The sequence below is a fragment of the Salvelinus alpinus genome, chromosome 11, assembly GCF_045679555.1.
Source record: "Salvelinus alpinus chromosome 11, SLU_Salpinus.1, whole genome shotgun sequence".
NCBI lineage: Eukaryota > Metazoa > Chordata > Actinopteri > Salmoniformes > Salmonidae > Salvelinus > Salvelinus alpinus.
Window position 1 is genome coordinate 25960802 of NC_092096.1, and position 24459 is coordinate 25985260.

The 24459-nt window shown below is 43.6% G+C and overlaps 2 protein-coding genes across 3 annotated transcripts in view; one reads left to right on the forward strand and one right to left on the reverse strand.

Annotated features, from left to right (window-relative positions):
- Nucleotides 1-24459, forward strand: part of LOC139533812 (voltage-dependent calcium channel subunit alpha-2/delta-1-like) — a 206795-nt gene that overhangs the window by 126091 nt on the left and 56245 nt on the right. For both annotated transcript variants that reach the window (XM_071332219.1, XM_071332220.1), the window contains exons 7-10: nucleotides 12229-12360; nucleotides 13275-13344; nucleotides 13678-13728; nucleotides 22325-22424. In XM_071332219.1, the coding sequence (XP_071188320.1) occupies nucleotides 12229-12360; nucleotides 13275-13344; nucleotides 13678-13728; nucleotides 22325-22424 (353 nt within the window). The remainder of the gene's footprint in view (nucleotides 1-12228; nucleotides 12361-13274; nucleotides 13345-13677; nucleotides 13729-22324; nucleotides 22425-24459) is intronic.
- Nucleotides 2574-8767, reverse strand: LOC139533811 (E3 ubiquitin-protein ligase TRIM39-like). The gene is made up of 3 exons (XM_071332218.1): nucleotides 8632-8767; nucleotides 3508-7156; nucleotides 2574-2797 (listed from the first exon to the last, which is right to left on the reverse strand). The coding sequence occupies exons 1-2, from the start codon at nucleotides 8744-8746 to the stop codon at nucleotides 5514-5516; spliced, it is 1758 nt and encodes a 585-aa protein (XP_071188319.1). The 5' UTR covers nucleotides 8747-8767; the 3' UTR covers nucleotides 2574-2797; nucleotides 3508-5513.

Sequence of the window (24459 nt, forward strand, 5' to 3'; positions counted from 1 at the left end):
AAACCAAAGAACCCTGTATGGTCCTTCTTAGCACCTGTTTTTCTTCAAGTGTAGAATCAGTCAACTCAGTTGTAGTTTTAGCTTTAGAGTTTCCAGCATTGCGTTATGGGCGGATACTAGCCAATCTTGATACAATGTGTTACCATATAGCATTGGAAATAGTCCCCTAACCAAGGGATAAAGAGTTTCAACATACAGTTGAAAAAGAAAAAAGGATTTGCACACGGTAAAAACAAAAAAGTAACTGAGTTATTAAACACACTAAAGCTTACCTTTCAATTTGTCTGTCCATGTTAATCTCTCTACTCACCTGCTTGTTTGTGGATAATATCTCTGTTCTTTCTGTGAGAAAGTAGACACAGTGTATAGGTAGTGAATAGATATTTCTGAAGAGCTGGAGAGAGTTTGGTACCGTACACAATACACTGTATACTTTAGTTTTATTTTCGACAAGGTGATGTTGAAATGCCGTGACAATGAGTCTTCAAAACCATAGAAACAGACGATTACAAACACCCCCATATAATATACCCCCCCTAAAAAAACTGACATCCAATTCAATCATATTTCATATAATAAGGCTGATGTCATAAATACCCACCACTATTCTAAAGCTCTGGTGCTGTGCTATACTGAATACCAATTATATCACTGTTCAACTGAACTTAATTATCCAGACATCCTGAATGTTACTCAGTGTCCATTAAAGCTATTGAGGATCAACAGAGTATATGCATTATATATATCTAAGTAAAACAAACATATAGTGCTGATATTATCAGAATTAAAACAATGCAACATTAAACATTTCGTCCTCCTCAATGATACCTCCCCTTCCCCGGCAAATTCAAACTAGACTATGCTGATATTAACAAAACATGTGCCAGTTATAGTGCCACCTTGTGGTCGATATGAATGTTCTTGCATATGTTGGGTCTTGTTGACAGTGTTTTCAACATGTGTACCAAATTTGTTACAATACAACTATCTGTGACTGATTTATGTTTCGGACCACATGAAAGTTTATTGGCCATTACGGCCATGTTGTTTTTAGATACTAGTCTGGAATATGTTGCGTTGAGAGACGTGTGTACACACGTGGCGCATATCAAGTTTCTTGCAGATCGGTCATTCAGTGCCAGAGGAGTAGCGTTTATAAGTGTTTTTCACAAAATTATAAATGGTGTAATATCCATCATGGTGGACCTTATGGATCCCTGCTGCAAATTTGTTCCTTGTGAAGAGGAGGACCAATGTACTGAATTTCATGACTTTTGGACAAACTGGGTAAGGGGCGTGATCTTTCAAAATGTGCATTTTCAATTGCTTGTTATAGTGCCTCCACCTGGCCAGTCTGTGTCATTTAGAAAATGCCAGATCTCTACAGCAAGACACATCATACAACCAAGTTTCATCAAAAACTGGCCATCCAGTCTGAGATATCGCGTATGACAAACATACAAACTTGCTATCGGACAGAGACAGAGGCAACGTCTACTACCCGATTTCATCATGCGGGACAATAATCAGAACAACCTCTGAATTCTCTCTTCCAGACATGAAGTCATACCTTGTTGTGAGCCTCGGAGATATTGGTAATACAGGTAGACTATGTTACATTGCTGCTGCATTCTGCACTCATCATGTCTAACAGACTGACAATGTTATTTACCGGCTTTGGTTTTTCCATTTATATTTAGAGTTTGAACGTTAGCACGTGGGGCGCACTGATTGGCGTCCCCTCGTTACTCAGTATGTGTTACGGATTGTTCGTTTAGAAGTCAAATAATAATAACAAACATCCGTTAATAAACTACAGTGAAATATTCTTCCTAGTGTTTGATGAAAGAGTGAACTCTAATTGAGTTATTAATTTTACAGGTCAGTTAATTTCAGGTTCAAACTCAGTCTGTGTGATTGACAGGAGAGATGATTAGAGGAGTAGAGTTTTTACCACCATCATTGAGCAACGGGCTGAAGTATGGATAGAGTTTCTCAGTGAAGATGTAGCCAGTGAAAGAGTAGATATGAGACCTGGCCTCCACATCATAGAATGAGACCTGACCCTCCTCATAATCCACAAACACCCCCACCTTCTGGGGCTTCTCTCTCATGCAGAGGTGGACACGGGTCGGGGCACAAGCTGTGTACTTACTCCCATCCCTCAGGATCACTGCCCAGCGTCCATTATCAGGGCTTAATGCGACAGTCCCCTTTCTGTTGATAGACTCTCTGGCCACTCCTAAATTCCACTCAGTCTTCCCTGTAACAGTGACCTCATAGTAGAATCTCCCTGAGGAGAAGCCTTTCTTTCCCAAGACATTAACGGCAGAATCAAACCTCTTTGGGTTATCAGGGAGCTTCTGTTTTTTTTCTCCAGTTCTCACTTCTTTCCCATTCTTAGACAGAATGAGCCAGGGGCTTGCTGTATCAGGGTCCAGAGTCACATCCACTGCATACTGCTGAATCCTCTTCAGCTCATCATCAAACAACCTCTTCATCTCACTCATGACTGTCTCTTCTAGCTGAGACACGGCTCTCCTCACAATCCCCACACACAGATCACTGTCCTTGGTGAGTGGAGGGCTGCACGGGGATGGGAAGCTCTGGAGGAGGTTTAGGTCGTCCTCAGTGTGTGAGAGCTGCTCCAGCTCAGTGCTTCTTCTCTTTAGCTCAGTGGTTTCCTGCTCCAGCTCTTTATTGAGCCCTTCAGCCTTCCTCGGTGACTACAGTACATCCAGACAGATAGAGCACAGGAATTGCTCTTCCTACAGGAGACTACTGGAGATGGGCATATCTAGACAGAGAAAGAAAAGTCAACTGTAAAAAATATATAATCTAGAATCAGTCAACTAAATTGTAGTTTAAGCTTTAGAGTTTCCAACATTGCGTTATGGAGGGATACTAGGTGTCACGATCGTCTTCTTGAGAGATATTGGACCAAGGCGCAGCGTGTGCAAAATACATCTTCTTTTATTGAGAAGAGAGAGAAAACACAAAACGAACACTATATACAAACTAACAAAACAACCGTGAAGCTAAATAACGTAAGTGCACAGACAAGCAACAAACGTTCAACATAGACAATTCCCCACAAACACATGATGCCCATGGCTGCCTTAAATATGGCTCCCAATTAGAGACAATAAACCACAGCTGTCTCTAATTGAGAACCAATCTAGGCAGCCATCGACATACAAACACCTAGACAAGGAGTTTCCCCATTAAACCTACAAACCCCTAGACAAACCAAAACACATACTTCCCCATGTCACACCCTGACCTAACTAAAATAATAATGAAAACAAAGATAACTAAGGCCAGGGTGTGACACTAGGCAATTTAGACACGTGTTACCATATAACATAGAAAATAGTGCTATAACCAAAGAATAAATACTTTTAATATACTGTTGGAAAATTAAAAGGTTTTACACACATCAAACATGGTTGAACTTAATCTTAATTTAACTTAATTTATCTGTCCATCTTTAATCTCTCTACTCACCTGCATGCGTTTGTGGGTAATATCTTTGTATTTTCTGTGAGATAGTAGACTGTGTATTTAATAGATATTTCTGAAGAGCTGGGGAGAGTTTATTCCATACTCAATACACTGTATACTTAAGTTTCATTTCAGCAAAGTGACATTGTAATGCTCCTCCCAATCCACTTCAGCAAAGTGCTGTTGAAATGCTCCTCCCCTCTTAACTCCTTACACGGTTGAACTCTCTCAGATGCCAGTTTTCCATTGTCTGTAGATTATGAATTTTATAGCATGGGTATTTTTTTATTTAGATTAAAGTCAATAATACATGAAGTTAAGGTGCCTGTGTGACTGTCATGTTTCTCTTGATCGTTTTCATCATTCACTCACTAATTCTTTGCCTTTATTTTCACAATGAGTGTTGTGTTATTATCAGTTCAGAAAGGCAGACAGACAAGGTGCCATAACATGTACATTTATTTTTTAGTCAAAAATTGTCTTTGAGAATTATATACAATGATGAGTCAGAAACACACCATTCATTACACACAACCCAATATCACATATATTTCCCCACAGTGGCATAAGTCTACTATTCCAAACTGATGTCATAAATAGCCATCACTATTCTAAAGCTCTCGGACTGTACTAGACCAAATACCAATTTGATCATTTTTCAACTGGATTTGAAAAATCCTGAATGTTACTCAGTGTTCATTACAGCTAATGAGGATCAACAGAGATATACAGTGTGCATAATATCTACACTCTTAGAAAAAAGGATTCCAAAAAGGTTCTTTACGGAGGGATAGGGTTCTACCACAAACTGTTTTGATCAGAAGAACCCTTTTTGGAAGACAATGGTTATTTGATGATTCTTTGGAAGACAAAAAGGATTCTTTGGAAGGCAAGAAGGGTTCTACATAGAGCCATATATAATATTTCCCAGCATGCTCTATTGCAGGAAGATTTTCAGAATTGTTTGTTTTACTGTAATATCTGTGTTTTTGCATGTACATTGCATGGTTGATTAATTGTATGCTACACAAAGATAATATCTAAACTAATCCAATCTGTTTGTAATTGGATTTATTGCACCCGTTACTGAGATAATTGTTCCAGTTTAAATGATTGACGTTGTCTCAGTATTCATCTTTCCTACCCTGCAGTCATTCTGAATGCAGGTTGGGGGTGATTAACAATTCCAATTGTTGGATATCCTATCACTGGCTGGATTTATGAATTACACATCACTTTGCAAGCCAGCAAAATGTGACTATCAGGCCTGATGTGGCCTGTAAACCAGGAGATTCCTAACCCCAATGTGTATGGCATAACTAGGCCCTCAGACAAAAGCCTTATTATACATGCAATATATTGTCATAAATAATTACATTTTAAAGGCTAATAAGGCTGGTGGAACCGTTCATAGAGGGTCCTAAGAAGAACCCTCCAAAGATAAAAGATTTCCTGGTAGAACCCTTCATGGACAGTTCTATGAAAAACCTTTAGACGTTGAAGTGGTTCTTGGTAGAACCCTACATAGAGGGTTCTAGGTACAACCATATAGAGGGGGTTCTTAGAAGAACCCTACATAGTGGGTTCTAGATAGAACCCTCTGCAAAGGGTTGTACCCAGCACCAAAAAGGGTTGCCCTATGGTTACAAACCGAAAACACCTGTATGGCTCTACTTAGCACTTTGTTTCTAAGAGTGTAGGTAAAACAAACATGTAGTGCTGATATTATCTGATTAAAAATAATCAGAACATCCCCTGAAATCTCTCCCAGATATGAAGTAATAACTTGTTGTGAGCCTGAGAGATTTGGTAATACAGGTAGACTATGTTACATTGCTGCTGCATTCTGCACTCATCATGTCTAACAGACTGACAGATGGACTACTACTATAACAAACAACAAGCACATCAGTAATACTCTACAGTGAAATATTCTCCCTGGAGTTTCATGAAAGAGAACTCTAATTTGAGGTACTTATTTTACAGGTCACTTACTTTCAGGTTCAAACTCAGTCTGTGTGGTTGACAGGAGAGATGATCAGAGGGGCAAAGTTTTTACCATCATGATTAACACTAGGGTTGAAGCATGGATATAGTTTCTCAGTGAAAATGCAGCCATTGAAAGAGTAGATATGAGATCTGGCCTCCACATCATAAAAGGAGACCTGCCCCTCCTCATAATCAACAAATACCCCCACCTTCTGGGGCTTCTCTCTCAGGTAGAGGGGGGTAAAGATGGGGGCACAAGCTGCGTACTTACTCCTATCTGTCAGGACCACAGCCCAGCATCCACTATCGGGGGACAGTGTGATATTCCCCTTCCTGTTTATGGACTCTCTGGCCACTCCTAAACTCCACCCAGTCTTCCCTGTAACAGTCACCTCATAGTAAAATCTCCCTGAGGAGAATCCCTCCTTTCCTAAGACAATAAGGACAGGATCAAACCTCTTTGGGTTATCAGGGAGATTCTGTCGTGTGTCTCCATATCTTACTTCTTTCCGATCCTCAGACAGGATGAGTTCACGTTGTGCTGTATCAGGGTCCAGAGTCACATCCACTGCATACTGCTGAATCCTCTTCAGCTTGATTTCAGGCAGCTTCTCAATCTCTTTATGCAGTGTCTCTTCCAGCTGAAACACCACTCTCTTCAAACTCATCACACAGAGATCACTGTGAACACTGATCTCAGGCCAGTCCTTGGTGGGCGGAGAGGTGCATAAGGATGGAAAGCTCTGGACTAGATGGAGGTGGTCCTCAGTGTGTGAGACCTGCTCCAGGTCAGTGCTTCTCCTCTTTAGCTCAGTGATTTCCTGCTCCAGCTCTTTAATGAGTTCTTCAGCCTGCCTCTCTGCTGCTTCCTGCTTCTTCTCAATCACCTCAATGAGATCAGCCTGGTTCTTTTCAATGGAGCGCATCAGAGCAGTGAAGACCTGAGCGCTGTCTGTGATCTTTCTCTCTGAGTTTCTCTTGCTGAGATCTACTGAGTGTTTGATCTCCTGAATCTTCTCTAGTTTCTCCTGGATTTGCTGTTGCACTTTTGCGTGTGTTTTTTCTAATTTACCCTTCCTCTCTCCAAACTCTTCCTCTAGAGGGACAGTATGGTGAGTCTCGTGGTCTGTTTTTATGCACAAGACACAAACACACATCTGGTCATTCCTACAGAACAACTCCAGGAGTCTCTCGTGTGTCTTGCATATTCTGTCTTCCAGGTTATCAACAGGGTTGATCAGCTTGTGTCTCCTTAAGGCTGCGACTCTCTGATGAGGCTCCAGGTGAGTCTCACAGTAAGAGGTCAGACACACCAGGCAGGACTTCAGTGCCTTGAACTTCATCTCAGTGCAGACATCACAGGACACTTCTCCAGGTTTTGCAGGGCATTGGTCTGGGCTGCTGGTAGCTTTCCTTTTAACTGACTTCCTGGACTGAGCAGCCATCTCAGAAATTAAAGCATTTACAAAGAGAACTGGTCTTTTATCAAATGTATTTGTACACATGGGGCACTGGCACAGGTCATTGCTATCCCAGTACTTTCTGATACAGGCCATGCAGAAGTTGTGTCCACATTGAATAGAGACCGGCTCAGTGAACACATCCAGACAGATAGAACACAGGAACTGCTCTTTAGACAGGACATTGCTGGAGGACGCCATATCTAGACAGAGAAAAAGTGAAACTGTAACGTTTTTATCTATACTCTTATAAAAATGGGTTCCACAAATGTTATTTGCGGAGGGATATGGTTCTACCAAGAACTGTTGTGATCAGAAGAACCCTTTTTGGAAGAAAACGGTTCTTTGTAAATCAAAGGGTTCTACCTAGAATGTGGAACATCCTAAGAACTGTTTTCTGGAAGAAAGGTTTTTTTGATGATTCTTTGGAAGGCAAGAAGGGTTCAACATAGAACCATACATAATATTTCACAGCATGCTCTATTGCAGGGAGATTTTCAGAATGTGTTGTTTTACTGTAATAATGTATCTGTGTTTTTGTATGTACGTTGATACATTTTATGCTACACAAAGATAAATAACATACAGTTTTCTAAACTAATCCATTCTGTTAGTTACTGGATTTATTGCACACATTACTGAAATGGTTGTTCCAGGTTAGATGATTGAGGTAGTCTCATTATTCAATCTTCCCTACCCTGGCAGTCATTCTGAATGCAGGTTGCGGGTGATTAACAATTCCACTTGTTGGATATGCTAACTCTGGCTGGATTCCAATATGAATTACACATCACTTTGCAAGCCGGCATAATGGGACTTGCAGGCCTGATGTAGCCTGTAAACCAGGATATTCCTAACACCGCTGCGTTAGGGTATAACTCGGGCCTCAAAGAAAGGCCTTATTATATATGTAATGTATTGTATTGGCTCCCGAGTGGTGCAGTGGTCTAAGGCACTGCATCTCAGTGCTTGAGGTGTCGCTACAGACACCCTGGTTCGAATCCAGGCTGTATCACAACCGGCCTAGGTTGGGATAGGGCGGCTCACAATTTGGCCCAGCGTTGTCCTGTTTTGGCCGGTGTAGGCCGTCATTGTAAATAAGAATTTGTTCTTAACTGAATTGTCAAGTTTAAATAAAGGTTCAATCATTTAAAAAAACGAAAAAACAAGTACATTTAAAAGGCTAATAAGGGTTCTACTCGTTCGTAGATGGTTTTAGTCGTAACCCTCCAAAGATAAAATGGTTCTCGGTAGAAGCCTTCATAGACGGTTCAAGCAAGAACCTTTAGCTGCACATTTTTGGGGGGTAGAACCTTTCCTAGAGGGTTCTAGGTAGAACCATATACAGGCAGTTAACTTATGGGTACAAACCAAAGAACCCTGTATGGCTCTACTTAGGGAAAAAAAGGTGCTAAGAGTGTAGAATCAATCAATTCAGTTGTAGTTTTAGCTTTAGAGTTTCCAGCATTGCGTTATGGGCGGATACTAGCCAATCTTGATAGAATGTATTACCATATAGCATTGAAAATAGTCTCCTAACCAAAGGATAAAGAGATTAAACATACAGTTGAAAAAGAAAAAAGGATTTGCACACAGTGAACACGATAAAGTAACTGAGTTATTAAACACACTAAAGCTTACACACAATTTGTCTGTCCATGTTAATCTCTCTACTCACCTGCATGTGTTTGTGGATAATATCTTTGTCCTTTCTGTGAGAAAGATATAGATATATCTGAAGAGCTGGAGAGAGTTTGGTACCGTACACAATACACTGTGTACTTCAGTTTCATTTCAGCTCAGTGACAGTGCAATGCTCCTCCCCATCCCCATTTCTTCCCCATCCACTGTTCCTCATCCACTGTTCCTCATGGAAGTTAACCGATTACACGGCTGAACTCTCAGATGCCAGTTCTCCATTGTCTGTAGAGTATGACTTTTTAGCGTGTGTACCAGTCAATAGTTTGGACGCACCTACTTATTCAAAGGTTTTTCTTTATTTTTACTATTTTCTACATTGTAGAATAATAGTGAAGACATCAAAACTATGAAATAACACAAATGGAATCATGCAGTAACCAAAAAAGTGTGTATATTTTAGACTCTTCAAAGTAGCCACCCTTTGCCTTGATGACAGCTTTGCACACTTTTGGCGTTCTCTCAACCAGCTTCACCTGGAATGCTTTTCCAACAGTCTTGAAGGAGTTCCCACATATGCCGAGCACTTGTTGGCTGCTTTTCCTTCACTCTGCAGTCCAACTCATCCCAAACCATCTCGATTGGGTTAAGGTCGGGTGATTGTGGAGGCCAGGTCATCTGATGCAGCACTCCATCACTCTCCTTGGTGTGTTCCAGGTCATTGTCCTTTGAAAAACAAATGATTGTCCCTAAATGAGTGTCATTCATGTTATTGAAACTTCAGACAGGCAGACACACAAGGTGCCATAACGTGATTTTATTTGTGAAAATCTTTTGCTAATTATATATAGTGGTAATGAGTCAGCAACACTACAGAAATTGACCATTATAAACACACAAATATTACAGATTGTTTCCCCCCAAAAATGACATCCAATTCAATCATATTTCATAGAATAAGACTACATCAACCACCACATAATCACATTTCCATATTACATCAACCAGACACCACAGTGGCATAAGCCTACTATTCCAAACTGATGTCATAAATACCCATCACTATTATATAGCTCTGGGACTGTGCTAGACTGAATAGTTATTTGTTTTTACTATTCAACTGGATTGTCAAAGACTGGAATACAAATATATATACATATAATGGTGTATTTTGAATGTAAACATTATTAAAGTGACCATTATTCAATAACTACGTACAGTCTGTAAGGTGTAGATTAGAGTACCGGGTGGGAGCCGGCTAGAACAGTGACTAAAGCTAGTGGTGACTGTTTAACAGTCTGATGGATTTGAGATAGAAGCTGTTTCTCACTCTCTTGGTCCCAGCTTTGATGCACCTGTACTGTCTTTGCCTTATAGATGATAGCGGGGTGAACAGGCCGTGGCTCAGGTGGCTGAGGTTCTTGATGATCTTCTTGGCCTTCCTGTGACAGGTGCTGTAGATGTTCTGGAGGGAAGGCAGTGTGCCTCCAGTGATGCGTTGTGCTGACCGTGCCACCCTCTGGAGAGCCCTGCGGTTGTGGATGGCACAATTGCCATACCAGATGGTGATACAGCCTGACAGGATGGTCTCAATTGTGGATCTGTCGAAGTTTGTGAGGGTCTTAGGGTCCAAGCCGCATTTCTTCAGCCTCCTGATGTTGAAGAGGTGCTGTTGTGCCTTTTTCCCCACGTTGTCTGTGTGAAGGGAGCATTTCAGGTTGTCAGTGATGTGCACGCCGAAGATCTTAAAGCTTTTGACCCGCTCCACTGCTGTCCTGTCGATGTGGATAGGGGCTTGCTCTCTCTGATTTCTCCTGTAGTCCACGACCAGCTCCTTCCTTTTGATGACGTTGAGGGAGAGGTTATTTTCCTGGCACCACTCCACCAGGGATCTGACCTCCTCCCTGCTGTCTGTCTCATCGTTGTTGGTAATCAGACCTACCACTGTTGTGTCGTCAGCATACTTGATGATTCAGTTGGAGACGTGCGTGGCCACGCAGTCATGGGTGAACATGGAGTACAGGAGGGGGCTGAGCACGCACCCCTGTGGGGCCCCCGGGTTGAGGATCAACATGACAGAGGTGTTGTTGCCTACCTTCACCACTTGGGGTCAGCCCATAAGGAAGTCCAGGACCCAGTTCAACATGGAGGGGTTCAGACCCAGGGCCCTGAGCTTAGTGATGAGCTTGGAGGGCACTATGATGTTGAAGGCTGAGCTGTATTCAATGAACAGCATTCTTACATAGGTATTTCTCTTGTCCAGGTGGGATAGTGCAGTGTACAGTGCAATGGCGATTGTGTCATCCGTGGATCTGTTGTAACGATATGCGAATTGTATTGGTTCTAGGGTGTAGGTAAGGTGCAGGTGATATGGTCCTTCACCAACCTCTCAAAGCACTTCATGATGACAGTAGTGATAGTCATTTAGTTGAGTTAACTTTGCTTTCTTAGTTACACTTGAAGCAAGTGGGGACAACAGACTGGGATATGGAGAGATTGAATATGTCCATGAGTCTCACAGTTAGAGGTCTGACACACGAGGCATGACTTCAGGGCCTTGAGCTTCGTCTCAGTGCAGACATCACAGGACACGTCTCCAGGTTTGGCAGGGCATTGGTCTGGCCTGCTGGTAGTTTTCACTTGAACTAACTTCCTGAACTGAGCAGCCATCTCAACAATGAATATATTGACTCGAAGGTCTGGTCTCGTGTGGAACTTATGCGTACATATTGGACACTGGCACAGGTCAATGGTTTTCCAGTATCCGCTGATACAGGTCCTGCAGAAGTTGTGTCCACATGAATTTGTGACCGGCTCAGTGAATACATCCAGACAGATAGAACACAGGAACTGCTCTTCAGACATGGGATTGGAGGTAGCCATATCTAGACAAGAGAACAAAAGTGAAACTATTTTTAAACAATCGAGAATCAGTCAGCTTAGCTGTAGTTTTAGCTTTAGAGTTGCCATCATTGCGTTAATGGCAGATACTAGCCAATCTTGATACATGGCGTTACCAAATTATATAGAAAATAATCCTATTACAAAAGGATAAAAAGTTTAACATACAGTAAAGTTCTTCATCTTCAACTTAACTATAAATGTTAATCTCTCTACTCACCTTTATGTGTTTGTGGTCATTTAATATCTTTGTCCTTTCTGTGAGATAATAGACTCAGTGTGTACGTATTTAATAGATATTTATGAATAACCTGAGAGTGTGGTACCGTACCCAATACACTGTATACAGTACTTTAGTTTAATTTCTGCAAGGAACGTTGAAATGCTTCTCCCCACCCAATACAGCTATGCACCTTGTTCCTCCTGGAGCAGTTAAGCCAGAATCACTGTTTTCCCACGTGGACAGATTTTGACGGGAGTGAAACCTCTCGCTTTGGCTCTCTCTCTCTGTGAATATTCATCTATTGTTTCAATAGCATTTCTGTACATGTTTTTGAGTTATATCATGTTGTTATGTGTCTTGTTTACCAATCCGTCACCTCAAAGGAAGTCCCCTCAGAAAATGTGTTGTTTAATTCAAATAATCAAAAACAGTTGTAAATATCACAGTGAGCCTTTAACTCTGTTATGTGAATACTAATGTGTGTGTATGCGTATGTGTTTGTCTATCCCACAGCCACCATTGTGCTGAATGAGCTGAACTGGACAGACGCATTAGAGGCCGTGTTTAGGAAGAACAAGGAAGAGGATCCTACTCTACTGTGGCAGGTGTTCGGCAGCGCCACCGGATTGGCTCGCTACTTCCCAGGTGAGTAGCCAGCCAGCCAATCGGCTTACGCTCTCAGCCCATGACCTTAAAGTGGCTATTGATGGAGACGTAATGCACTGGGCCACTTTGTCACGTTGTATTTACTCAGCACTCACACACACTGAAAAAACACACAGAAAGAGAGAAAGATCACTCTCTCTCTCGACTATCTCTCACACACACACACACACACACACACACACACACACACACACACACACACACACACACACACACACACACACACACACACACACACACACACACACACACACACACACACACACACACACACACAAACACACAATAAAGCTCTCTCTCACACACACGCGGAGGTTGGGAAAACAGTGAGTCACGGCGATCCCTGTGTTTGTCACCAAGGCCTGGGTAGCTGTGGGCTTGTTGACACACACAGAGGGACGGGGACAGAGACGGGAACAAGGACACGGGGACAGCCATCAATAGCCTCCTTATGCCCTACCTCTGACATGACCGACCTGAAAAGCACTTTGTGAAAATTGTTAATGTAGAAAGTTTTTTTTAAATATACAGTACCAGTCAAAAGTTTGGACAGTTTTTCATTTGCACCCTTATGTAGACATTGCTCCACCCACATCCGTTCAATGCAGCGAATGGTGTTGAAGTCAAGGAAAATTAAACGTGTTACCAAAAGTATTCTAATAAAATGTGAACATAAAACGTATTCAACACGTCTGTAAAACCACATTTAGAATCAAGTTGAATTTAAAATGCAGTGTTTAAAGTCAAACTGTTATGATGGATGTAACATTCAGCTGGTTAGTAGTCTCTGTCTGGACTCAAATTAAGCATTATGCTTTTACTGTGAAGTGTGTTGTCTTTTCAAATGCACTTTAAATAAAGTTTGATTTGATTTAAATTGTCTTTGTACCCAGCATCCCCTTGGATGGACTCGCGAAAAACGCCCAATAAGATCGACCTCTACGACGTCCGGCGGCGACCGTGGTGAGTGGAGACATTGAGTCGCCGCCTGTCTCCTCGTCCTCCATCTCTCCAAGTGTTTCTCAGAACGAACATTGCCTGCCCTGCTTGAACCTAGCTGTTTGGTCCCCCTATTAAACACTGTTTGAGAAACACACACATGTGTACACACACACACACACACACACACACACACACACACACACACACACAAAGATGCATAACCCTGTTACTTTACAATTGACATTTAAAAGTCAGACTGCTTTTGACAATATTTTTTGTTGGAATCATTAGACATAAGGTAAAAGTTTCAAGTGTTTTTTCACCGCTGTATTTATTTGCTTGTTTGTTTACCAGGTACATCCAGGGGGCAGCGTCGCCTAAGGACATGCTGATCCTAGTGGATGCGTGAGTGACTCTCTTTTTGTGATTCATATTTACAGTCAGAATCCATTTCATGACCAGTCTAAAAAACAAGTTCTGACGTCCCCCCACCACCAGCCTGTAATGCTGAGCTTAGAGGTGCATCAGCACTCTCATGACTAGGAGAGACTGAGGAAATGGAATACATCATGAACTATAGCGAAACCATCATTTGTTTTGCTGTGAATGTACACTACCGTTCAAAAGTTTGGTGTCACTTAGAGGGTTTTCTAATGATAAATTAGCCTTCTAAAATGATCAACTTGGATTAGCTAACATACCGTGCCATTGGAACACAGGAGTGATGGTTGCTGATAATGGGCCTCTGTACGCCTATGTAGATATTCCATTAAAATAAAAATATTTTTTTTTTTTTTTTTTTTTCACCTTTATTTAACCAGGTAGGCTAGTTGAGAACAAGTTCTCATTTGCAACTGCGACCTGGCCAAGATAAAGCATAGCAGTGTGAACAGACAACACAGAGTTACACATGGAGTAAACAATAAACAAGTCAATAACATGGTAGAAAAAAAAGAGAATCTATATACAATGTGTGCAAAAGGCATGAGGTAGGCAATAAATCGAATAATTACAATTTAGCAGATTAACACTGGAGTGATAAATCATCAGATGATCATGTGCAGGAAGAGATACTGGTGTGCAAAAGAGCAGAAAAGTAAATAAATAAAAGCAGTATGGGGGGTGAGGTAGGTAAATTGGGTGGGTAGTTTACAGATGGACTATGTACAGCTGCAGCGATCGGTTAGCTGCTCGGATAGCAGATTTTTAAAGTTGTTGAGGGAGATAAAAGTCTCCAACTTCAGAGATTTTTGCAATTCGTTCCAGTCGCAGGCAGCAGAGAACTGGAAGGAAAGGCGTCCAAATGAGGTTTTGGCTTTAGGGATGATCAGTGAGATACACCTGCTGGAGCGCGTGCTGCGGGTGGGTGTAGCCATCGTGACCAGTGAACTGAGATAAGGCGGCACTTTACCTAGCATAGCCTTGTAGATGACCTGGAGCCAGTGGGTCTGACGACGAACATGTAGCGAGGGCCAGCCGACTAGGGCATACAGGTCGCAGTGGTGGGTCGTATAAGGTGCTTTAGTAACAAAACGAATGGCACTGTGATAAACTGCATCCAGTTTGCTGAGTAGAGTATTGGAAGCTATTTTGTAGATGACATCGCCGAAGTCGAGGATCGGTAGGATAGTCAGTTTTACTAGGGTAAGTTTGGCGGCGTGAGTGAAGGAGGCTTTGTTGCGGAATAGAAAGCCGATTCTTGATTTGATTTTGGATTGGAGATGTTTGATATGAGTCTGGAAGGAGAGTTTGCAGTCTAGCCAGACACCTAGGTACTTATAGATGTCCACATATTCTAGGTCGGAACCGTCCAGGGTGGTGATGCTAGTCGGGCGTGCGGGTGCAGGCAGCGAACGGTTGAAAAGCATGCATTTGGTTTTACTAGCGTTTAAGAGCAGTTGGAGGCCACGGAAGGAGTGTTGTATGGCATTGAAGCTCGTTTGGAGGTTAGATAGCACAGTGTCCAAGGAAGGGCCGGAAGTATATAGAATGGTGTCGTCTGCGTAGAGGTGGATCAGGGAATCGCCCGCAGCAAGAGCAACATCATTGATGTATACAGAGAAAAGAGTCGGCCCGAGAATTGAACCCTGTGGTACCCCCATAGAGACTGCCAGAGGACCGGACAACATGCCCTCCGATTTGACACACTGAACTCTGTCTGCAAAGTAGTTGGTGAACCAGGCAAGGCAGTCATTAGAAAAACCGAGGCTACTGAGTCTGCCGATAAGAATATGGTGATTGACAGAGTCGAAAGCCTTGGCCAGGTCGATGAAGACGGCTGCACAGTAATGTCTTTTATCGATGGCGGTTATGATATCGTTTAGTACCTTGAGCGTGGCTGAGGTGCACCCATGACCGGCTCGGAAACCGGATTGCACAGCGGAGAAGGTACGGTGGGATTCGAGATGGTCAGTGATCTGTTTGTTGACTTGGCTTTCGAAGACCTTAGATAGGCAGGGCAGGATGGATATAGGTCTGTAACAGTTTGGGTCCAGGGTGTCTCCCCCTTTGAAGAGGGGGATGACCGCGGCAGCTTTCCAATCCTTGGGGATCTCAGATGATACGAAGGAGAGGTTGAACAGGCTGGTAATAGGGGGTGCGACAATGGCGGCGGACAGTTTCAGAAATAGGGGGTCCAGATTGTCAAGCCCAGCTGATTTGTATGGGTCCAGGTTTTCCAGCTCTTTCAGAACATCTGCTATCTGGATTTGGGTAAAGGAGAAGCTGGGGAGGCTTGGGCGAGTAGCAGCGGGGGGGGCGGGGCTGTTGGCCAAGGTTGGAGTCGCCAGGAGGAAGGCATGGCCAGCCATTGAGAAATGCTTGTTGAAGTCTTCGATTATCACGGATTTATCGGTGGTGACCGTGTTACCTAGCCTCAGTGCAGTGGGCAGCTGGGAGGAGGTGCTCTTGTTCTCCATGGACTTTACAGTATCCCAGAACTTTTTGGAGTTAGAGCTACAGGATGCAAATTTCTGCTTGAAAAAGCTGGCCTTTGCTTTCCTGACTGACTGCGTGTATTGGTTCCTGACTTCCCTGAACAGTTGCATATCGCGGGGGCTCTTCGATGCTATTGCAGTTCGCCACAGGATGTTTTTGTGCTGGTCGAGGGCAGTCAGGTCTGGAGTGAACCAAGGGCTATATCTGTTCTTGGTTCTGCATTTTTTGAACGGAGCATGCTTGTCTAATATGGTGAGGAAGTAACTTTTAAAGAATGACCAGGCATCCTCAACTGACGGGATGAGGTCAATATCCTTCCAGGGTACCCGCGCCAGGTCGATTAGAAAGGCCTGCTCGCAGAAGTGTTTTAGGGAGCGTTTGACAGTGATGAGGGGTGGTCGTTTGACCGCGGACCCGTGGCGGATACAGGCAATGAGGCAGTGATCGCTGAGATCTTGATTGAAGACAGCAGAGGTGTATTTGGAGGGCAGGTTGGTCAGGATAATGTCTATTAGGGTGCCCATGTTTACGGATTTAGGGTTGTACCTGGTGGGTTCCTTGATGATTTGTGTGAGATTGAGGGCATCAAGCTTGGATTGTAGGACTGCCGGGGTGTTAAGCATATCCCAGTTTAGGTCACCTAACAGAACAAACTCTGAAGCTAGATGGGGAGCGATCAATTCACAGATGGTGTCCAGGGCACAGCTGGGAGCTGAGGGGGGTCGGTAGCAGGCGGCAACAGTGAGAGACTTATTTCTGGAGAGATTAATTTTTAAAATTAGAAGTTCGAACTGTTTGGGCATAGACCTGGAAAGTATGACAGAACTTTGCAGGCTATCTCTGCAGTAGATTGCAACTCCTCCCCCTTTGGCAGTTCTATCTTGACGGAAAGTGTTATAGTTGGGTATGGAAATCTCAGAATTTTTGGTGGCCTTCCTAAGCCAGGATTCGGACACGGCAAGGACATCAGGGTTGGCAGAGTGTGCTAAAGCGGTGAGTAAGGCAAACTTAGGGAGGAGGCTTCTGATGTTGACATGCATGAGGCCAAGGCTTTTTCGATCACAGAAGTCAACAAATGAGGGTGACTGGGGACATGCAGGGCCTGGGTTTACCTCCACATCACCCGAGGAACAGAGGAGTAGTAGGATGAGGGTGCGGCTAAAGGCTATCAAAACTGGTCGCCTAGAGCGTTGGGGACAAAGAATAAAAGGAGCAGATTTATGGGCGTGGTAGAATAGATTCTGGGCATAATGTGCAGACAGGGGTATGGTGGGGCGCGGGTACAGCGGAGGCAAGCCCAGGCACTGGGTGATAATAAGAGAGGTTGTATCTCTGGACATGCTGGTCTCAATGGGTGAGGTCACCGCACGTGTGGGGGGTGGGACAAAGGAGGTATCAGAGGTACGGAGAGTGGAACTACAGGGTCCATTGCAAACCAAAACAATGATAATGATAACTAGCCTGAACAACAGTATGCAAGGCATATTGATATTTGAGAGAGACATACAATAAGGCATAAAGTGATTGCAGGTCTTGATTGGGAGAGCTAGCTAAAACAACAGGTAAGATAACAGCAGCAATAACAGGGTGCTAGTCTAACACAGCAACAACAGGTAAAAATGGCGACGACTAGGCAGAGAGGGTCGGATTAACTACACACAGATCCTGAGTTAAAGCACAGAGCCGACAGATAAAACACAAATAAACAGAATGGAGTACCGTGAATTAATGGACAGTCAAGCATGCATCAGCTATGTAGCCAAGTGATCATAGTGTCCAGGGGGCAGCCGTAGATGGAGCAGGGAGGCCTCCACTAAGCTAGCACGCGGCGTTTAAAGTTAGTAGCCCGGGGGGTGGTCTGCTCAGACAGAGGGGGTCTGCTCAGACGTGGTCGTGTCGACAGAGAATCCAAGCCGGATGGCGAAAGAGAGGTTGTGAATTGTAGAATTGTGTTTGCTAACTGGTGCTAGCTTCGTGGCAGTGGCGCTAGCTGCGCTAGCTGCGCTAGCTGCGCTAGCTGCAAGCTAGCTGTGAGGATCAGAAGTAGTGGCTCAGGGATTACGGCAGGAATCCGGCGTTGTTGTCGAGAGACAGTCCGATGCTGGTAAATTGGTGAGTAATATCCAGGCTAATAACAGGGCTGGTGTCTGTGCAGAAGGTAAAAGCTATTAGCTTGTAGCTGATTTAGACCAGTTGTGATGGATTGGCAGGGCTCTGTGTCGGCAAAAAAAGGTCCAGTCCAATTGGCAAAAGAGGTATTGTAGCCCAAGAATTCGCTGGTAGACCTCTTCGGCTAGCCGGCAGATGGGCCTAGCTCGAGGCTAGCTCAAGGCTAACTGGTGCTTGCTTCGGGACAGAGGTGTTAGCCAGTAGTAGCCACTCGGTTGCAGCTAGCTAGCTGTGATGATACGGTGTAATTGTCCAGAGCTTGCGTCAGGAATCCGGTGATGTGGTAGAGAAAAAGCAGTCCTATATGCTCTGGGTTGATATCGCGCTTGCAGACTGGCAGGTATTGGCCCGAGCTGAAGCTGGCTGTGTCCAAGTTAAGGGTGAAGACCGCAGCAGTGGCTAACTGACTACTAGCTAGTAGCTAGTTATCTGGCTAGCTTCTGACTGGGGTTACGGTTCTAAAGTATAAAAAATAGCAGGTCCGTACCACATTGGGTGAGGCGGAATGTAGGAATGTATATTCAGTTCCTAGATGGAAAGTGAAATTAAAATATATACGAAATGTATACGAAAAATACGAAGACTATTTACACGGGACAAGACAAGACAAACACAAGTCCGACTGCTACGCCATCTTGGCGTAACCAGCTACAATAGTCATTTACAACATTAACAATGTCTACACTGTATTTCTGATCAATTTTATGTTATTTTAATGGACAAAAAAGTAGCTTTTCTTTCAAAAACAAGAACATTTCTAAGTGATCCCAAACTTTTGAACGGTAGTGTATACCTAAGAATTCTCAACCACAATTACATGTTTGTTTACATTTTTATATTTTACTAATCTTGTTCAAGGTGAATTACAGTCAGTGGTTAGTATTACACAGACCTTACACATAGGGGCTCCCAAGTGGCACAGAGGTCTAAGGCACTGTGCTAGAGGCATCATTCCAGGATTTATCACAACCGGCCGTGGTTGGGAGTCCCATACGGCAGCACACAATTGGCCCAGCGTCGTCCTGGGTTTAGCCGGGGTAGGCCGTCGTTGTAAATAAGAATTTGTTCTTAACTGACTTGCCTAGTTATATAAAGGTTAAAGAAAAAAGAAAAAAGAAATGAAACAACATCGGAAAAAGCTGATAAGTACACAATTGTCATTGTTTTGAACCAAAAATATAAAGCAATACGACAATAGGAATTGTCTGTTGAAAAATGGGAAAACCCTGTAGGTGTCGTAATGGTGCCTACAATTCAGGAACTCACTTATTTTCTTGTAGAACTAAAGTGACAGTGGTTGTGTAAGTGCTGCTACTACCTGTAGCCTGCTTTACACACCTGATACAAGGCAATTACAAGAGTCCCTATAAACTCCCACAATACTCCCTGGGTATATGGCTATTTAATGCAAAGTACATCAGAAATCACTTGGAAACTTGGAAAAATAGAGCAAGACAGCCAGACTACTTTATCTTAAAGCTGAAAGATGAAACTTTTTTGGGGGACCCAACCCAAATTCACATAGAGTTATTGATCTGTCATTCTCACTGAAAGCAGGTCTAAGAAATGGTACACCAACTTCAAAAAGCTGAAAATATAATATTTTGGGTTATGTGAAAGATATTTCACAGCGGTTTAGATGGTACAATGATTCTCTACACTAGACTTGCTTGTTTTGTCACCTAAATAGAAATTAGGCAAACTATTACAATTTTAACAACCAGGAAATGGCGGAGCGATTTCTGCATAGTGCATCTTTAATCAAACCACTATATGCTATTGTATCAACTACACACTAGGCTATCAATGTCATGGTTATCAAGTTCATCAGCAAATCCCTGCTGTATACTGTACATAACATACATAACGGTATCATCTTATTATGTGCTAATGAGAATTGCCTATAGGAAGTTTTTTTTTGGTCATTGAACTAAAAGGATTTGTCTATATTAGATGGGTAAAGCCCGTGCCACCGCGACACACCCTGATTAATCGGCTGTGCCTGGAATGGAAAGGCTGGCACCGCGCCAGCACCTAAATGAGAACAATAAAAAAGATATATATGAAAAATCCATTTCGCCCCCTTAGCTCTTGACGCGAAGTAGATAATTGGCGGGCCCGATTGACAGGCTATTTCAACATCAAAGCTGTGCCGCTGCCGTCGTGGTGATGCCCGAGCAGAAGGAATATAAAAGACCCTTCACTCCTCCTTTTTTCCGTTCGGTGCATGTTGTCTTTACCTGCACCCTGCATGTCTTTATATATACACCATCTGCTCTCTACTTCTCTCACATCCAATTTTAACTTGAGTGGTGCTATGTTCAAATGTAGGCCTATATCATTAAATGTCCAATTCTCTGCGCCGCTACGACAACACGAAATGTCAGAATTAAAGTGACTCACTCTATGCTAATGTTAGCCTTTCATGTAGCGTTAGCGTCGGCTAGAGGAGGCATGGTGATAGCGCTTTAAGTCCACTGCTGGGTTAGCCTAATGACGCTAGCCACTTCCCCTCACATGTTTATCCTGATAGGCCTATATCTAGAGAGCCTATTAGTGTTAGCTAAAAGCCTAGTAGTCACGCGGCCTGTGGTTGTTTTAATGCCTCTTTGTCTCTGTCTGTGTCCCAAATGGCAGCCTATTCCCTATAGTGCACTACTTTTGACCAGAGTCCCATAAGGCGCTAGTAAAAAGTAGTGCACTGTATAGGGAATAGGGTGCCATTTAGCACAGGACCCATGTCTCCCACTTCATCACACTCAATGTTAGTTTTATAGCTTCAGCTGTGGCAAATTTAAAGGGCAATGTCTTTCTGGGCCCCTGAATGCTAACAGGCTAGTTAGTGGTCTTATTGCATATGTAATGACGGCACCACACTTAGGCCTAGTGCTAAATATGAATTACAGTATGGTGGTGTTGGTTGAGTCAGATACATGTGTTGTTTATGTGGTCTGATTCCCCTTGCTCAATACTCTGCTGCGGATATTGATGTGTTCATCTAAGAGATATTCAATTGAAATTCCTCCACACTAACAAGAGAAATACAACAACAGACTATTTTAGCTCTTGGCTGAAGGAAGCAATCCAGTTCAAGTTAAATCCAGATCAAACAAACACATATTTGTCTGGAGAACACAGTCATAGATGTGTAACATCTGGTAATAACCTGCTCCTGTGGTACTTAATGCCCTTTCTCTCCTTCCTGTAGGTGTCTGAGTTAACGGCCTTTCTCTCCTTCCTGTAGGTGTCTGAGTTAACGGCCTTTCTCTCCTTCCTGTAGGTGTCTGAGTTAACGGCCTTTCTCTCCTTCCTGTAGGTGTCTGAGTTAACGGCCTTTCTCTCCTTCCTGTAGGTGTCTGAGTTAATGGCCTTTCTCTCCTTCCTGTAGGTGTCTGAGTTAACGACCTTTCTCTCCTTCCTGTAGGTGTCTGAGTTAACGGCCTTTCTCTCCTTCCTGTAGGTGTCTGAGTTAACGGCCTTTCTCTCCTTCCTGTAGGTGTCTGAGTTAACGGCCTTTCTCTCCTTCCTGTAGGTGTCTGAGTTAACGGCCTTTCTCTCCTTCCTGTAGGTGTCTGAGTTAACGGCCTTTCTCTCCTTCCTGTAGGTGTCTGAGTTAATGGCCTTTCTCTCCTTCCTGTAGGTGTCTGAGTTAACGGCCTTTCTCTCCTTCCTGTAGGTGTCTGAGTTAACGGCCTTTCTCTCCTTCCTGTAGGTGTCTGAGTTAATGGCCTTTCTCTCCTTCCTGTAGGTGTCTGAGTTAACGCTCAAACTGATCCACGCCTCCAAACCAGACAATGACTGTTTTTCATGGTTATTCTCCCATTACATTGTAGTAATAGGCACGTAATAACACAGTCATAGATATGTAATAACAGGTTATAACGTCTGTCCGTAGGAGTGGCAGTGTCTCTGGCCTCACCCTGAAGCTAATCCACACCTCTGTCAACGAGATGCTGGAGACCCTGTCTGACGATGACTACGTCAATGTGGTCTATGTGAGTATCCAAGGCAGTTGGCAGAACGTGGTCTTTACACATAGGCCATTTATAGGACGAATGGAATGACTGTGTTCTTTACCCATTATAATTATAGGACGAATGCAATGACTTTGTGCTAGTCGTTATTGTGTTTGAGGAATGGGTTCTTGGAATGAAAAGCCAACTGACATTTACTCTTGAGGTGCTGACCTGTTGCACCCTCTATAACCACTGTGATTATTATTTGACCCTGCTGGTCATCTATGAACATTTGATCATCTTGTAGAATGATCTGGCCTTAATGGCCATGTACTCTTATCTCCACCGGCAGAGCCAGAAGAGGACTGGCCACCCCTCAGAACCTGGTTCCTCCTAGGTTCCTGCCTTTCTAGGGAGTTTTTCCTAGCCACCGAGCTTCTACATCTGCATTGCTTGCTGTTTGGGGTTTTAGGCTGGGTCTCTGGCCTTTTGGTTAAAGTGATCTGGATGAGTGGATGGATTTGTATGTCTTTAATCAGATATGGGCTTGAATGCACACATGAATGTACTGTGTGTGTGTGTGTGTGTGTGTGTGTGTGTGTGTGTGTGTGTGTGTGTGTGTGTGTGTGTGTGTGTGTGTGTGTGTGTGTGTGTGTGTGTGTGTGTGTGTGTGTGTGTGTGTGTGTGTGTGTGTGTGTGTGTGTGTGTTAGAGAGAGACTGGTTGTACAGATGGTGATGCTGATATAATTGTCCCCACAGACCCCTCCCACCCCAGATATTCGAAACGTGACAGTGACTAATTTCTCAGTCTCCGTGTGCTTCACACACACACGCAGCCACAGCAGAGAAGTAGACGCCTTTGTTTGCTGTGGTGTGTGTCTGTAGCGGTAGTTTGTGCACTGATCTCTGTAGCTGGAGTGTCTGTAGCAGTGATCTCTGTAACTGGAGTGTCTGTAGCAGTGATCTCTGTAACTGGAGTGTCTGTAGCAGTGATCTCTGTAACTGGAGTGTCTGTAGCAGTGATCTCTGTAACTGGAGTGTCTGTAGCAGTGATCTCTGTAACTGGAGTGTCTGTAGCAGTGAACTCTGTAACTGGAGTGTCGGTAGCAGTGATCTCTGTAACTGGAGTGTCGGTAGCAGTGATCTCTGTAACTGGAGTGTCGGTAGCAGTGATCTCTGTAACTGGAGTGTCTGTAGCAGTGATCTCTGTAACTGGAGTGTCTGTAGCAGTGATCTCTGTAACCGGAGTGGCTGTAGCAGTGATCTCTGTAACTGGAGTGTGTGTAGCAGTGATCTCTGTAACTGGAGTGTCTGTAGCAGTGATCTCTGTAACTGGAGTGTCTGTAGCAGTGATCTCTGTAACTGGAGTGTCTGTAGCAGTGATCTCTGTAACCGGAGTGTCTGTAGCAGTGATCTCTGTAACCGGAGTGTCTGTAGCAGTGATCTCTGTAACCGGAGTGTCTGTAGCAGTGATCTCTGTAACTGGAGTGTCGGTAGCAGTGATCTCTGTAACTGGAGTGTCTGTAGCAGTGATCTCTGTAACTGGAGTGTCTGTAGCAGCGATCTCTGTAACTGGAGTGTCTGTAGCAGTGATCTCTGTAACTGGAGTGTCTGTAGCAGTGATCTCTGTAACTGGAGTGTCAGTAGCAGTGATCTCTGTAACTGGAGTGTCTGTAGCAGTGATCTCTGTAACTGGAGTGTCTGTAGCAGTGATCTCTGTAACTGGAGTGTCGGTAGCAGTGATCTCTGTAACTGGAGTGTCGGTAGCAGTGATCTCTGTAACTGGAGTGTCGGTAGCAGTGATCTCTGTAACTGGAGTGTCTGTAGCAGTGATCTCTGTAACTGGAGTGTCTGTAGCAGTGATCTCTGTAACTGGAGTGTCTGTAACAGTGATCTCTGTAACTGGGGTGTCTGTAGCAGTGATCTCTGTAACGGGAGTGTCTGTGGCAGTGATCTCTGTAACTGGAGTGTCTGTAACAGTGATCTCTGTAACTGGGGTGTCTGTAGCAGTGATCTCTGTAACTGGAGTGTCTGTAGCAGTGATCTCTGGAACTGGAGTGTCTGTAGCAGTGA

Excerpts from the sequence above, each read along its gene's own strand:
- LOC139533811 (XM_071332218.1), bottom strand. The coding sequence starts at position 8,746 with ATGAAACTGAAGTACACAGTGTATTGTGTACGGTACCAAACTCTCTCC. Across the intron at positions 7,157-8,631 it reads TTATCCACAAACACATGCAG|ATATGGCGTCCTCCAGCAAT; the intron begins GTGAGTAGAGAG and ends TTCTCTGTCTAG.